The sequence below is a fragment of the Megalops cyprinoides genome, chromosome 21 (genome assembly GCF_013368585.1).
Source record: "Megalops cyprinoides isolate fMegCyp1 chromosome 21, fMegCyp1.pri, whole genome shotgun sequence".
NCBI classification, from domain to species: domain Eukaryota; kingdom Metazoa; phylum Chordata; class Actinopteri; order Elopiformes; family Megalopidae; genus Megalops; species Megalops cyprinoides.
The window spans coordinates 12,347,436-12,360,153 of record NC_050603.1 but is presented as its reverse complement, the minus strand read 5'-3'; the positions used below and the strand labels follow the sequence as shown (position 1 = coordinate 12,360,153).

The 12,718-nt window shown below is 41.2% G+C and overlaps 1 protein-coding gene across 1 annotated transcript; it reads left to right on the top strand.

Moving 5' to 3' along the window:
* Positions 1-3,803: 3,803 nt before the first annotated feature.
* Positions 3,804-12,178, top strand: s100v2 (S100 calcium binding protein V2). The gene is made up of 3 exons (XM_036555248.1): positions 3,804-3,934; positions 5,863-5,994; positions 10,953-12,178. Exons 1-3 carry the CDS (start codon positions 3,923-3,925, stop codon positions 11,121-11,123), a joined length of 315 nt encoding a protein of 104 aa, XP_036411141.1. The 5' UTR covers positions 3,804-3,922; the 3' UTR covers positions 11,124-12,178.
* Positions 12,179-12,718: the final 540 nt, after the last annotated feature.

Genomic DNA, 12,718 nt, shown 5'->3' with positions numbered 1-12,718 from the left:
TGGCCAATTGCCCAAAATTCCCACCTTGCATTTTTTTTTTTAAATGAGTGCTGCGAGTTTCTGATCATCAACTCACCCGGATGACCCATCTTATTCACTGCGCTCACTTTTTCGCCGCGTCATTCTCTGAATCAGCACAGCATCCGTACAGCATTTTAAAAAGACCCAGCTTCAGATGTGATGCATGACCCCTGGCCAATGTAACGTTGTTGGCTAGAGGTGCTGAATTACTTCTAGTATTTTGTGTGCATGTGTAGCTGGGCTTTCGTCTACATTACAGCAGCGTTTAATTGTTTTGTCTAATGTCCCTACCAAAATAACATGGAAGTGTTTGTAATCATTTTTTAATTATATGAACAGAACACATACTATTACATGTAACATGAGCATTGTAACTCCACATCATTCTAAAAATATTTTCAAAACTGGTTGGGCTGCTAAGTGCTAGGATGAAATAAACCTTTGACTCCACGGATAACCTACGTTATTGAATCACAAGCTTCTACAAATTCTTCTACAAATAGAAACAAGCATAATTTTGAGAAATCAAATTTTATACCGCAAAAGTTCCTTATTATAGCATTGTTTTTCAATTTACTTATTTATGTTTCAACATATTTTCAAAACTATTTTCAAGTCTAACCTGTTATGGGGCAAAATCTTGCACGGCAAAATAAAGAAAATGCTTAGTCTACTCGCCATAAATGATCATTCGTGTCAATCGTTCTACATGTTATGGAAGAATATAAATATAAAACCTACAGCTTTATCTGTACTATAAGTAAACTTGAGAACAAGGTTGTGACGTCTTCCTGTCCTGTTGGGAGAAAATAAAGGATAAAACAGCAATAAATGAATTTGATAAATTAAAAATGATGCCACTTTGACTATAGGCATCGCTATCATACTAAGAATACGGATTGTCTCTTTAGCGATGGTAGTGCCATGGTTACACTCAGGAAATGACTCATTTGTCCTGAAGATCTTTGTGGACGAAGGGGCTTTATCACAATTCTTGGCAGGAAGTGACTAATAAAACACTCGGACTCTGACTACATGGCCACGCCCAGCACCGGGATTCCCCTGTTCAAACGCTTTTTGCTGGTGGAGCTTGGGATCTACTTGGCGTTCTGTCGAAGAGGTTTGCCCTCTTGTGGACAGGAAATGATAGTGCAAATGAATTGTTGCATCATATTTCTTGAGCGTCATACATTGGATGTCATACCAACCTTTATACTCTTGTTCGACGAATATAAACCTGATACCAGGTTGTTCTAAACCAACGCTATATTACTACTACTAATAACAATTATAATAATAATGATGATTATGATGCCTTTATGTAGTGCCTTATGTAGGCTCTGAGAGGACTTTTCAGTGAAGGAGGGAGGGAGGTGATACCTCAGCCAACACCCAATGAGTAGCCCGCACATATTGAAACACACATACACACACACAACATTTTCTCCGGTCTTTCTTATCATAATGTCAATTTGTTTAATTGTAAATGTAAATGAATCATACAGACCTCCGCCAATTTATGATCTACACTACGAAGTGTATGAACCCTAGCCTACACGTTTGACTGCGTATGGCATTTGAAAGGCCCCATTTAACAGCGGCATTTCTGTGGAAGAACAGAAGGCCTTCAGATGGGATCTACATTTATTAGATATATTTTATTATTCACGCCACAACGATGCACAACCATGACCTAGGGCCCAGTATGCAGTGACAATAATGAGAGAAAGTTGCACTGACTGGTGCGAACTTCAAAACTGTAATATTGGTGTATGGGGTGTCAAATGCACTACTTCTATTATGAACACCACGTTGTAACACCAAGGAAATGGGATGTGTATAGAAAATGATGCAATTGTTCATTGTTTAACGTAAAAAAATCGTTAATGGCAGGGTTAAACACTTAATTCTCGACATGAATTTGGTTTCCGGGCAACAACTACAGCAATGAATACTGCGTGTGTATTGCTACAAAATACTATTGTGTCATATAATTGCCCAAGAGTCATTGCTGGACATGTTTCAAAACAGACAGTTTACTGTCCAAAAATCGAATGGTATGTAAGACACCAATAGGCGACTCTCTCTCACCTGTGGAAGGACGTGAGGAATGAAACACAAACCAAAGACGACTGTAGGACATGGTTCAGGGCATTCTGAACACTACAAAAATGTATAAACTGAGAATATTAGTAAGTGTTTTAAACCCAGCATGTATCATCGTCAAGAACAGATAAACAACCGATTGAAGGAAAAGCGTGTGCCTACACCTACCGTAACAGTCGTATTGACACCTTTATCATGCCCTTAAAGTAATTATCCATATCTGTATAAATATTGGTCGGACAAAAGGAGATTGCTTTATGAGGCTTTCCGGCTCTGAGGGAAATTAATTCAGGGCGCTCTCTGTAGCACATGAGCAAGCAAAAACGAATTATTTCGGTCATTAACAAATTAAGGGTTTGGAAGAAAGATAAACGCACAGTGTGACCAGGATTGATCTGGTTGAATTTTTGAAAGAAAAAAAAACTAGTAGCTGGCACAAATTGCCTGTAAGTGATGATCTACACCCAGATTCCCCAACCACTACCCTTAACCATCACAAGACAAACAACAAAGCTGGTGCTATTAGCACTTCAGGGAAACTTTTGCCTCAAGCCAGTGGCTGCACATGGGACCTCATTTGCCTCAGCGCGTAGGTTGTTTGACCCATAAAAACCGGTCTCTTGTAACCAGCAGGTCGGTCCGTCGGAGTCGGCGCAGTTGAAAAGGAGTCTGCGCAGCAAGATTTCTCCCCAGCGTGTTAGGGCATCGCAACGCGCTTTCAGTACATTCCTTCTTAACCGATTCAGGGTCAGCTCATTCTATTTCAGATCAGAACAATCATGTGAAAGGATGATGCAACTGATTCAATATCAGTGTCAGTGTGAGTGGCAGAACCAGGCAGAGGCGGCCGCTGACACTTTTGGAGACTACATATCTGCACCTGAATTATTAAAATAGAATATCAGAATAGGCCTATTTAAAAATCAAAGCAATTACAACACGTGCTAACATCAAAAACTAGTAGGACAGAAGTACGAAATTGAATTGTACATTTTACACTATAACGTTATATATAACTAGGCTATGTAACGACAGTTTAAGAGACACCCTCACTTTCCTGCTATAAGCAGGACTTTGACTTTTAAATGTGCGTGGGCGAATTAAACGTTTCACAAACCTTGGTTGCAAAACAGGGTATTAAAGCATTTAAAAGAAACGAGTACTATTTGTTTGGGGTTGATGTTGTGTTTAAACTGCTGCCCCTTTATTTCTAACAACATCCAGTAACGTTTTTATTAGATTCAAGAGAAACAAATTTGATGATGGGTATTTATGCTACGGCATGCCAGCGTGCGTAGGGGTTAACTAGTGCAACCACAAAAAACGGGGAAAAGACGTATGCCAGTCTAAACTTGCAGCTCGCAGTTTCTTAAATGAAAAGAGTGCCAAATGTTCTTAACATGTTCCAGATGTGTTAAGGCCCCATGCAGATGACTTGTGTGCAACTGTGATTGGTCTCTTTCGACTAAGATACGGTTAGCAAAACTCCAAAAATGAGCTGAACTACCCTCTGTGCTGTACTTCACTATGCACTCGCCTGTCTTCCCCGCCCTGTTAACAATCCCAAGAACTGGATTTCAGCGGACTGAAAGTTTCCCCACAGCTTTTTATTTCTCTGAGTGACACGGAAGGTGGAATCCAGTTGCACTTTTTTTTTAGTTGAGTGGGAGGATACGGGACGTCAGCCAAGGTATGACAGAGGCGATGGAACGCTGAAGGAACAAAGTTACAATTCCTTAGCTTCGCAGAAAGAAAAGTTAACTTTTATCAGGAAAGACCAAAAGAAGGAATTCAAATGGCGGAACAGGTATGATAACTACTTTTAAAGAATAGTTTGGAAAAACAGGCAAGCGCACAGGAGGTACTTTGAGGAGAACTTTCACGCATTCTTTTTTTTTAAAAAGGGCGAAGTTGTCAGCACCGTTGTAGGTATCTGTTGTGAACATGTTGAGCTGTTTTTACACACATAGTTACTGTAGTTCACCGTAATCATTGTTATTAACTGTAGACTAATGTAAACGCTTAAACATCAAGCTGTTAAACGTTTAAACACTTTGCTAAGTACGTGTAGTATTTGTATTCAGACCGTTTTGGCACGGTTGCTTGCACATTACAGTTTCAGTTTTACGATTGTGTATACTAAGTTGTGTTATGTCCATATATTAATATTTTGCAGTGTTGTAACTTTCTAACTGTACAAATGTAAGTGCACTTTTTCCAGTCGTTGAATGAGTATCGATGCCAGCATGGGTTTTGTGCAATTTTGTGTCTGTACTGTCCGGCAGTACAAGGTGAAGCACATCTATGCGCAGTATTCGTAGCACCCTTCCATCTTTATATCACTGCACAGGCCGGCTCTGGCCACCGCGAATGGAAATGAAAAGCACGAGAAATCAATCAGACTCTCTGCATTCCTGTTTCAAGGCAGCGCGGCCTTGGGCCGAAGACAGTGTGTTTCTGTAGGTGTGGGGTCTGGAAACGTAATCCATCTTTCTGGCATACAGAGGCACGCAGGCAGACTTCAAAAAGATTCCAGACTGTGGATCATAAAATATCCCAGTCATAGGTGAGATGTCCTGTGAGTATACCTGGAGGTATATTAGAGTAAAATTATACATGTTCAGTGCTTAGACTTGTTAACATAAACCAGTTTTTCAAAAAAAAAAAAAAAAGTTACAGCTTTGTAAGTGAAGTAGAACCGTAGTACGAATCCATAAAACACAACATCGGACCTGAGGATGATTTTTTTTCAGTCGAAGTTACGGAACAGCCCCACCTCTATACTAATCAGCTACAACACAGTGGGAGCCATCCCTGCATATCCTAAGCCATTCGGTTTATTCGAGGGAAATGGAAGCAGACGGTTAGTCACCAAGCTCCAGAACTGGGACTAATCCTCGATTATTGCTCAACTGGAGTTTGCGGTCTTGTGCACGCCCTGAAGGTAAATAGCAGTAAACATCACAGCTGTCTCTGCTCGACCTGCAGGTATTACAGGTGCCTGAATCACTGGGAAAAGTTGGGGAGGCGCGAGTCAGTTAGCGCGCACAACAAGAAGCTACACGAATAGATCACGCACTGTGACGTTATTGTGTTCAGGGTGTGCAAATTCCATTTGAACACATTTGTAATGAATTAAATAATCAATTATTTCCGCTTTCCTCCGGCGATTTTATCCCCGGACAGTATTCATGCTGCTGTGTAAAGCATACGACGATTGTTTTGAGGCAGTGCTTTTCATTCAAGAATCGCACACGTACTGCATTCCGACATAGTAGAAAGACCTGCAATGCTTTGGTATGCGCCTTAAGACGGATGTAGTGTGTGAAACATGCTGGTATGCAATTGTGGATGAGAGTACACATTACAGCACACCTTTTAGGTTTGTCGGTTGTTTGACTAGAGACGGGGTAATTTCAGTCCTCGAGGGTGGTTGGATTTCCTGGTTTTCATTTTTTTCTCTGAGTGCCAAATTGTTTCACAGAAGTCCTTATTTTCGATTAAAAAAGTCTCGCCTCAGCTGGCCCTTCAGGTGTAAATGACTTGCTATTTGAAAGGCAACTGTCTCTACCTGAGAGACCTATCAGAACCTTTACTGCCTACAGTTAGAGGAAGTTTTAAATTCGCCGATTCTCCAGTGTCCTTCTTACTTTTCTTCTCATAACAACGCAAAAATATTATTGTGGTCATTCTTATCAGATTCCACAGCATGACATGGTTTCTTTCCTTCTTTAGTTTTCAGACCTGGAGAAGGCCATAAACACCTTGGTCACACAGTTCCATGCTGCCGCTGCTGACAATAGCCCTACGCTGAAAACAGACGAGTTTAAGGGTCTCCTCTCCTCCCAGCTGCCAAACCTCGTCAAGGTACAGTAAGAGCTACCAGCCTGCCGAGTCAACCCAGCCACACCCGCCATTCAGCTCACTCAAAGGGCGTGGCTCCTGCTATTTTTGCCTCGTATCAGAAAATCAAGGGAAGCTTAGAATGGCAAAATAACCCAGTTTCCTAATTATCAATACATACAACATATGGAGAAATGAGGTGTGGTTTCACAATCCATTGGGATCATTCTGAGAATGGTGAACACTGAGAGAAAGCAAAACCAACCCTTAAGTTGACAGGCTGTACAGGTATTATATATCACCAAAGGAATATGAATTGCAGCAAATAGGCATCATGCTGAAAAAAACAGTGCTAAAATAAAAAGTTACACAACTGTAAAAGAATTGTGCCTAACAACTGTGCTTAATGTCAGTGACCACATGATGGAAATACTCCACATTTCACCAAATGCACACAGTCTTCTGCATTAATTTCTTGTAATAAGTGGTCCAGTTATGCACTTAAGAGCTCGGACAGAAAAAAACATCTCAGACACTCCAGGACCAGAGTTACCTCTGTTTAAAATCACAGCAGTTACAAGATGCTAAATAATGATCCAGAAGAGCAACATTAACTTGCATCATGCACACATGGAGATTAACATTGATCTGAAAGAGCTGCATTGCAGTATATCAGAAATCACAGAATAATCCTATCAGAGAAAGGCAGAGGTCAGGGTCAGGTTCTGGGAACCAAATTCAAGTGTTGAAACATGTCAAGGTGTTTAAAATGGTAATGGTTTGAGTTCTAATGCATCCCTCCAGTTGACACCCAAAGTTTTTTTGAACCTGAACCTGTAAAAAGGCCAGGCCCTCTTTTTCCCTTTTGTTCTTTTTGCCATCAGAAATGAAGCAATGTGTTGTTTCAAGTCAGGGCCAGCTTCAGAGGGGCCCAAGGCAAAATTTCTGAATGGGGCCACTCCTCTCCACTTTAAGGAGGCTGGGGTGGGATGGGGCAAGAGGTTTGGTGTGTGTGGGGGGTGGGGGTGGGGGGGGGGGGCAAGGGTAGGGGGGGTTGCACTGGGGGGTGGTCCTTAGTCATCAAAGTGGAGGTGACCTCATTGTTGGGGGGGGGGGGGGGGGGGGGGGAGGCAGGATGGCACTACAAGCAGAGTTTTTCCCACTGTATTCCATTTCTGAAGTGAGTAAAGCTGCTGCAAGACTTGGGACTACACGATCCCTTTGGTCTTGAGGCCAATACACAATGGCTTGCATATTAGCTAAACCACCTAGTGCTTGAAGTTGTCTGAGTTTAATTATGCCAAATGTCTAATTAAATACCTTTGATGGGATGCAGATGTACAGTTTTCCTCCTTTATCTGAGTACCTTTCTCTTTTATATTATAATTATTTCCCTCATGACAAGCTCCAATTATCCGCAGCTGATTGTGATTAAGCCGGGATAAAGAGGGACTTTCCATAAACAGCTGCAGTATGGAATTTTTTGTTTCTTACCTTTTGATTAAACTGCATTATTTCAGTTGTGTTGTTAAGTGATCCCAGTGCCTTACAGCAGAAACACATTTTGAAAAAGGCCATGTAAACCACATACTGTATGCCACTGTGGTGAGCTCCAGGGCTCATCGTTGCTTGATGTTAAGCTAAATTTCTCATAGAAGAACATGGTCCACGCTGTGGAACACATGAATTTAGCATAGTTTCTCAGGCTGTTCTGATGAGCGCTCCAGAATCAGCTTCAATTTTGTCAAGCATGGACAAAGCATTAATTGTCAGCATAACAACAGCAAAGACAGGATGTAAACACAGCCTGTGTGTGCTTGTTTGTTTTTTGATATTCTGTATCATTGTATTATTGCATAAAATGAGTTACACAGATGCCAATATCAGGGGGAGAAACTTAAGGAGCTAAAAGAGACTTAAAGCTTAAAGACGTAAAAGCCCTCCTTGTAAAATAGGCAGTGTACAGCACCAAATTGAAATTGGGAGCTATAGGTACCTTTAGCCTGAATGGATAATGTTCACTAGAAGACTGGAACCCTGGGTAATGAAAGAGCAGACAGAAAGCAATATTATTAGCTAAAAAGAAAAAACACTTAAAGTCTCCCCTGATTCACACAAGGCAGAGCTTTCCTGAGTGTGGTTTTTATGAAACCACACATCTACACATAGCATCTTGGGTTATGTCAGTTGCTAAAACGTTACACAGGATTTTGCCAAAGTGCTGATGGGAAATGAAGTCAAGCAGCAGTGTGCGATTCACATCACAAGCACTTTTACTTTTATGAATGCCACATGAAGACCTGCATGTTCTGTGAGTGAAGTTGCAAAACCTTGCTCAGCATTTAGCTGATGATCCCACGCCTGTTTATAGAGTGCTCCGTCACTTCCTCAGACAAGGTGATTAATACCTGGGTGTTGGCTCACTCCGTGCAGGACCCAGCTTGCTTTGAAGGGAAACTGCTTTTGAATCAAGCAGGTGGTAGTGTTTTCTGTTCTGTATTAATGCAGGTATTTAAAAGTCACCACTTTCTACTTTTTGCAAAGTGGTTCATTTTGTGTTGATGAATCAGTTTTTGATGAGGCAGAAGAAATAACATCACCAATGCTTCACATGAGCGCCAAATGACGGAGAGACGCTGGTGCCCTAGTTACATACACCATAACCAACACTGACATGTGCTTTTCGTCAGCCAAAATGTGTCCTCAATCCAACAGAGACACCTAAGCAGGGCTCAAGAGGCGTGGCTGGAATGCAGTATGATCAGTGGGCTTAGTATGATGCATTTCCTCTAGCTAGTGGAGGCAGATTCAGCTAGAAAAAAATGTCATGGCCACGTCCAGTTTAGGTGTCTTTATTTCATTCTCATTTACACATTGTCTCTTGGCAGAGGAGTGTGTCTGACTTGTGACTGACTTGTGTCAGTCCATCACAAAGAGACATAGGTGGAACAGGTATGGCTGTGATGCAGTATGGTTATTTATGGAACAGTCACTATGCATGACTGAATGGCATGGAACATTTGGAACAATCAATCTCCCCCAAGAGCAAGGCTGATGAGCTAGCCAAAATAAATTATTTTAAATTACAGACCTTATGTTTGGTTAGCAGACAGTCTTACCCAGAGTAACTTATATAGCTTACATATCTGTATTAAATAAGACCATTCAGGTTAAGCACCTTGTTAACTTGTCCTACAATAGCAGTGCCACACCTTGGAATCACACTGGCAAGCCTTGGCAGCCCCATCATGCCATGTGTATTGATTGTATTACATTATGAACAAACCTGACGCCTGAGCACTAAATAGAACATGTTTCACACATTTAAGAACAGTACCATCTGCTAGACTCAGAATCTGTTTATTAGAGGTTTGTGGCTCTTCAAATGTTTTAATAAAAACAACCAGATTGGTTTCTCATCAGTTGTCAGACTAATTAGGAACTCAACTCAGTTTATATATATATATATATATATATATATATATACACATATATATTTATTTATATTTATTTTACAAAGTTTTTTAAGAGAATGTGGAGGTTGAATTTGATTTTTTCTTATCGTGGGAAGCGAGATTATGCCAACCTTTATTAAAACACAAGCTTTCAAACGTCAGGTATTCCACTTCAAAAATTCTTCATTCATTTGCTGTAGATCTCACAGTTTTACTGACACCGTTCCCGAAATGAAAGGTATCTCTCGAATGACAACCCATTTGGCATGAGGAACTGAAAATCCTGCAGGGACAGTACTCTTAATGCAACATACATAAGAACTCCACTAGATGGCGACAAAACGTCACTCTCAACTCTCAAGAATTACGTTCGATAAACTTTATTGCGCAAATGAAAGGTGTAATAGTTCATATTTTGTATAATTTAGATTAGAAAATTTGACATGATCAAAGACTAATTGTGTGAGTTATAATTGATTGAAATTAATAGCTAAATGTTGCATGTATTTTCTTCAATATATTGTATGACACTGAAAATATTCTCTGATAAAAGTGTTGGAAAGTGTCTAACTCTGTAAAGCATGACTCCAATAGTGTATGTTTGTATTAGCCCTTTGAAAATATGAGGTCAATGTTATTACATTTACATTTATTATAAAGGTATCATTTTCATCTCATACGTGTATTAAATTAACTGAATTATTTTTATTTCTGTATTGATATTTTGTTTGCTGAGATTTTCAAAAGATATTACATGTACAATTCATCTAATAAATTATCATCAAATGAGTTATCTTTGCCCATGTTTACCTGACATGCTCATTTCTTATAAAACCAATTCAGGAAGTAATTCCGGCAATTCACTAATGAATAATTATAATATGTTATGAGTGGGCTGAATCTGTTTTTGTGGCCACTCCTCACTGTGGGCTTAATATTTTCATCCTTAGAAAATTACATCTGCACTTTCTTGCTAATGATAGAAAATGGCTGGCAAACCACAAGGGGCCATTGTGCTGATCTTCATTGCACAATATTTATCATTGGCTGAGTTGCAAATTTAATGACTTACATTTTGAAGTTCAGCCATTAGAGGCTATTACCAGTCTTTGTTACCATTTTGCCAGCTAATATGCAGTAGCTAACAAGTGTGACTCAAATAAACGCTCACCAAAGTGTTTTATTTAGTGCTGGAGAAGGTTTGGGCAACATTTTGGCCAAAGACAAAAGTGTGTGTGTGTGTGTGTGTGTGTGTGTGTGAGCTTGTGTGTTCATTTCATCTTAACATTTGACAAGACGTGTTTGGGTGAATTTCCCTCTCTCCCTCTCTCCCTCTCTCTCTCTCTGCCTCTCTCCCTCTCTCTCTCTCTCTCTCCCTCTCTCCTTCTCTCCCTCTCTGCCTCTCTCCCTCTCTGCCTCTCTGCCTCTCTCCCTCTTTCCCTCTCTCCCTCTCTCCCTCTCTCCCTCTCTCCCTCTCTCCCTCTCTCCCTCTCTCCCTCTCTCCCTCTCTCCCTCTCTGCCTCTTAGACGGCGGGCAGTGAGCAGGGCCTGAGCGAGCTGCTGCAGAAGATGGGAGTGAAGGACGGCGAGGGCATCACCTTCAAGCACTTCTGGACGCTGATCCAGTCACTGGCCACCACGCAGCACGGCCTGTCGAGCCGCTCCAAGACCACCAAGTGCAGCTGCATGCTGCTCTGAGGAGCGGTGCACCGCGTGAGGAGACTGGGCGCGTCCAGGATCTTCTCCATTACACCACAAAGAGCAGAACCCCAGTCCCGTCCTGCCCCACCCTCCCCCCACCCTTGGTGTAGTCTCCATTGTGGGAAACACCTTTGATCACCAACCAAGTCTAGAGATTAGAATACAGCACTCTCCATGCACATTTAAAGAGTAACCCTGGAGAGTCGGTGCTGAGTGCTACAAACACAATGTGAAAAAAATGGTGCATTTTAGGGCTTTGGTCACTTTTGGAGACTCCTGATTGGATCACACCACTATGGTGGCTGTTTCCAACCTCTGCAAAAGCACAAAAGCACAGCCATGGGCACACTAACCCCCCCCCCCCCCCACCCTGCCCCTACCCCAACACACACAGACACACACACACCTGCTGCAGTCTTTACTGTGGGTGATCTCCCAGTCAGGTCTCTGTTCGAATCTGTGCCCCCCCACCCTTACCCTCAAACCAGGTGCTGGAGAGTATAGTTTACATTGATCCCCGCCTTCCAAAACAGTCATTCCCAAACACTGGGGGCAACCCTCTCCTCTCCAGTACTATAGATACAGCATCCCCTTTCTCTGAAATATCCATAGTTTACAGAGATGCAAAGATCTATGTTTGCTAAAAAGAATCTGTCATGAGAGCATATGTTGCACTTAAAAACCTTGAATAAATTTAGGCAATGGACATGACAACCTTTAGAAACACCACCTGTGCAATCCTCTGCTCTTGGTAATTGTGATGAAGTCCCCACCCAGTTGATCACTACCCATGCTGATTGTAATGCCTATAGCAGCTACTAACCTGTTAATTCCATGTGATGCTGTCAATGACAGTAATCCAGTCACTTCCAGTTCTGGGGCCAGAACTTCCTGTAACCCAAATGTATTCGTGTTTCCACTACCATTCAATGTTTTACATCCTAACAGAGTATTGCATTCAGTTTTTTGTCATATTTGTACATTCTTATTTTTCAAAGTTTTCTGGTCAATAACCGAAACAATGGTGACATTGATTTAAAAATTTATATGCCATTAAAAAATGAATAAAACAAAACACAACTCTGTGTATGCACCATTAATTCTCTTTATTTTATTAGAATCCGTGTCTTTAGCCTCATTACCATGGCACTCTACTGTACCTACAGACAGACTGCAAAGAACAGCAGTAACTTTAATTTTGAAACACAAGCAAAAGGCAACATTGCCTCTTTTAGTAAAGGGTTGACCATTTGCATAGGACCATGTTATTGCATCACACATTACACTCTGTCAGGCTATAATTCCACTATCTACATGACAGATAGCTCTAAGGTGAATTTGCATCTCCATGCTAAGCTCCACGCCTTCAGTAGAATGTAGCGCTTCCATAGGTAGAAACCTGGGAGCATAATGACTCCCATGCAAGCTGATGCAGACTCTGCAAGCCCACACTATCACAGCGGGTAGCTCATTTGCATTTTCCTGAAAAGTTTATTTTAATGGTAGCATTTGCAATGTTTGCATAACTGCTTTGACAGAGTGCTCATGTCCATATTTGGTCTCACAACCTCTATGCACATTTTTGATAAGCA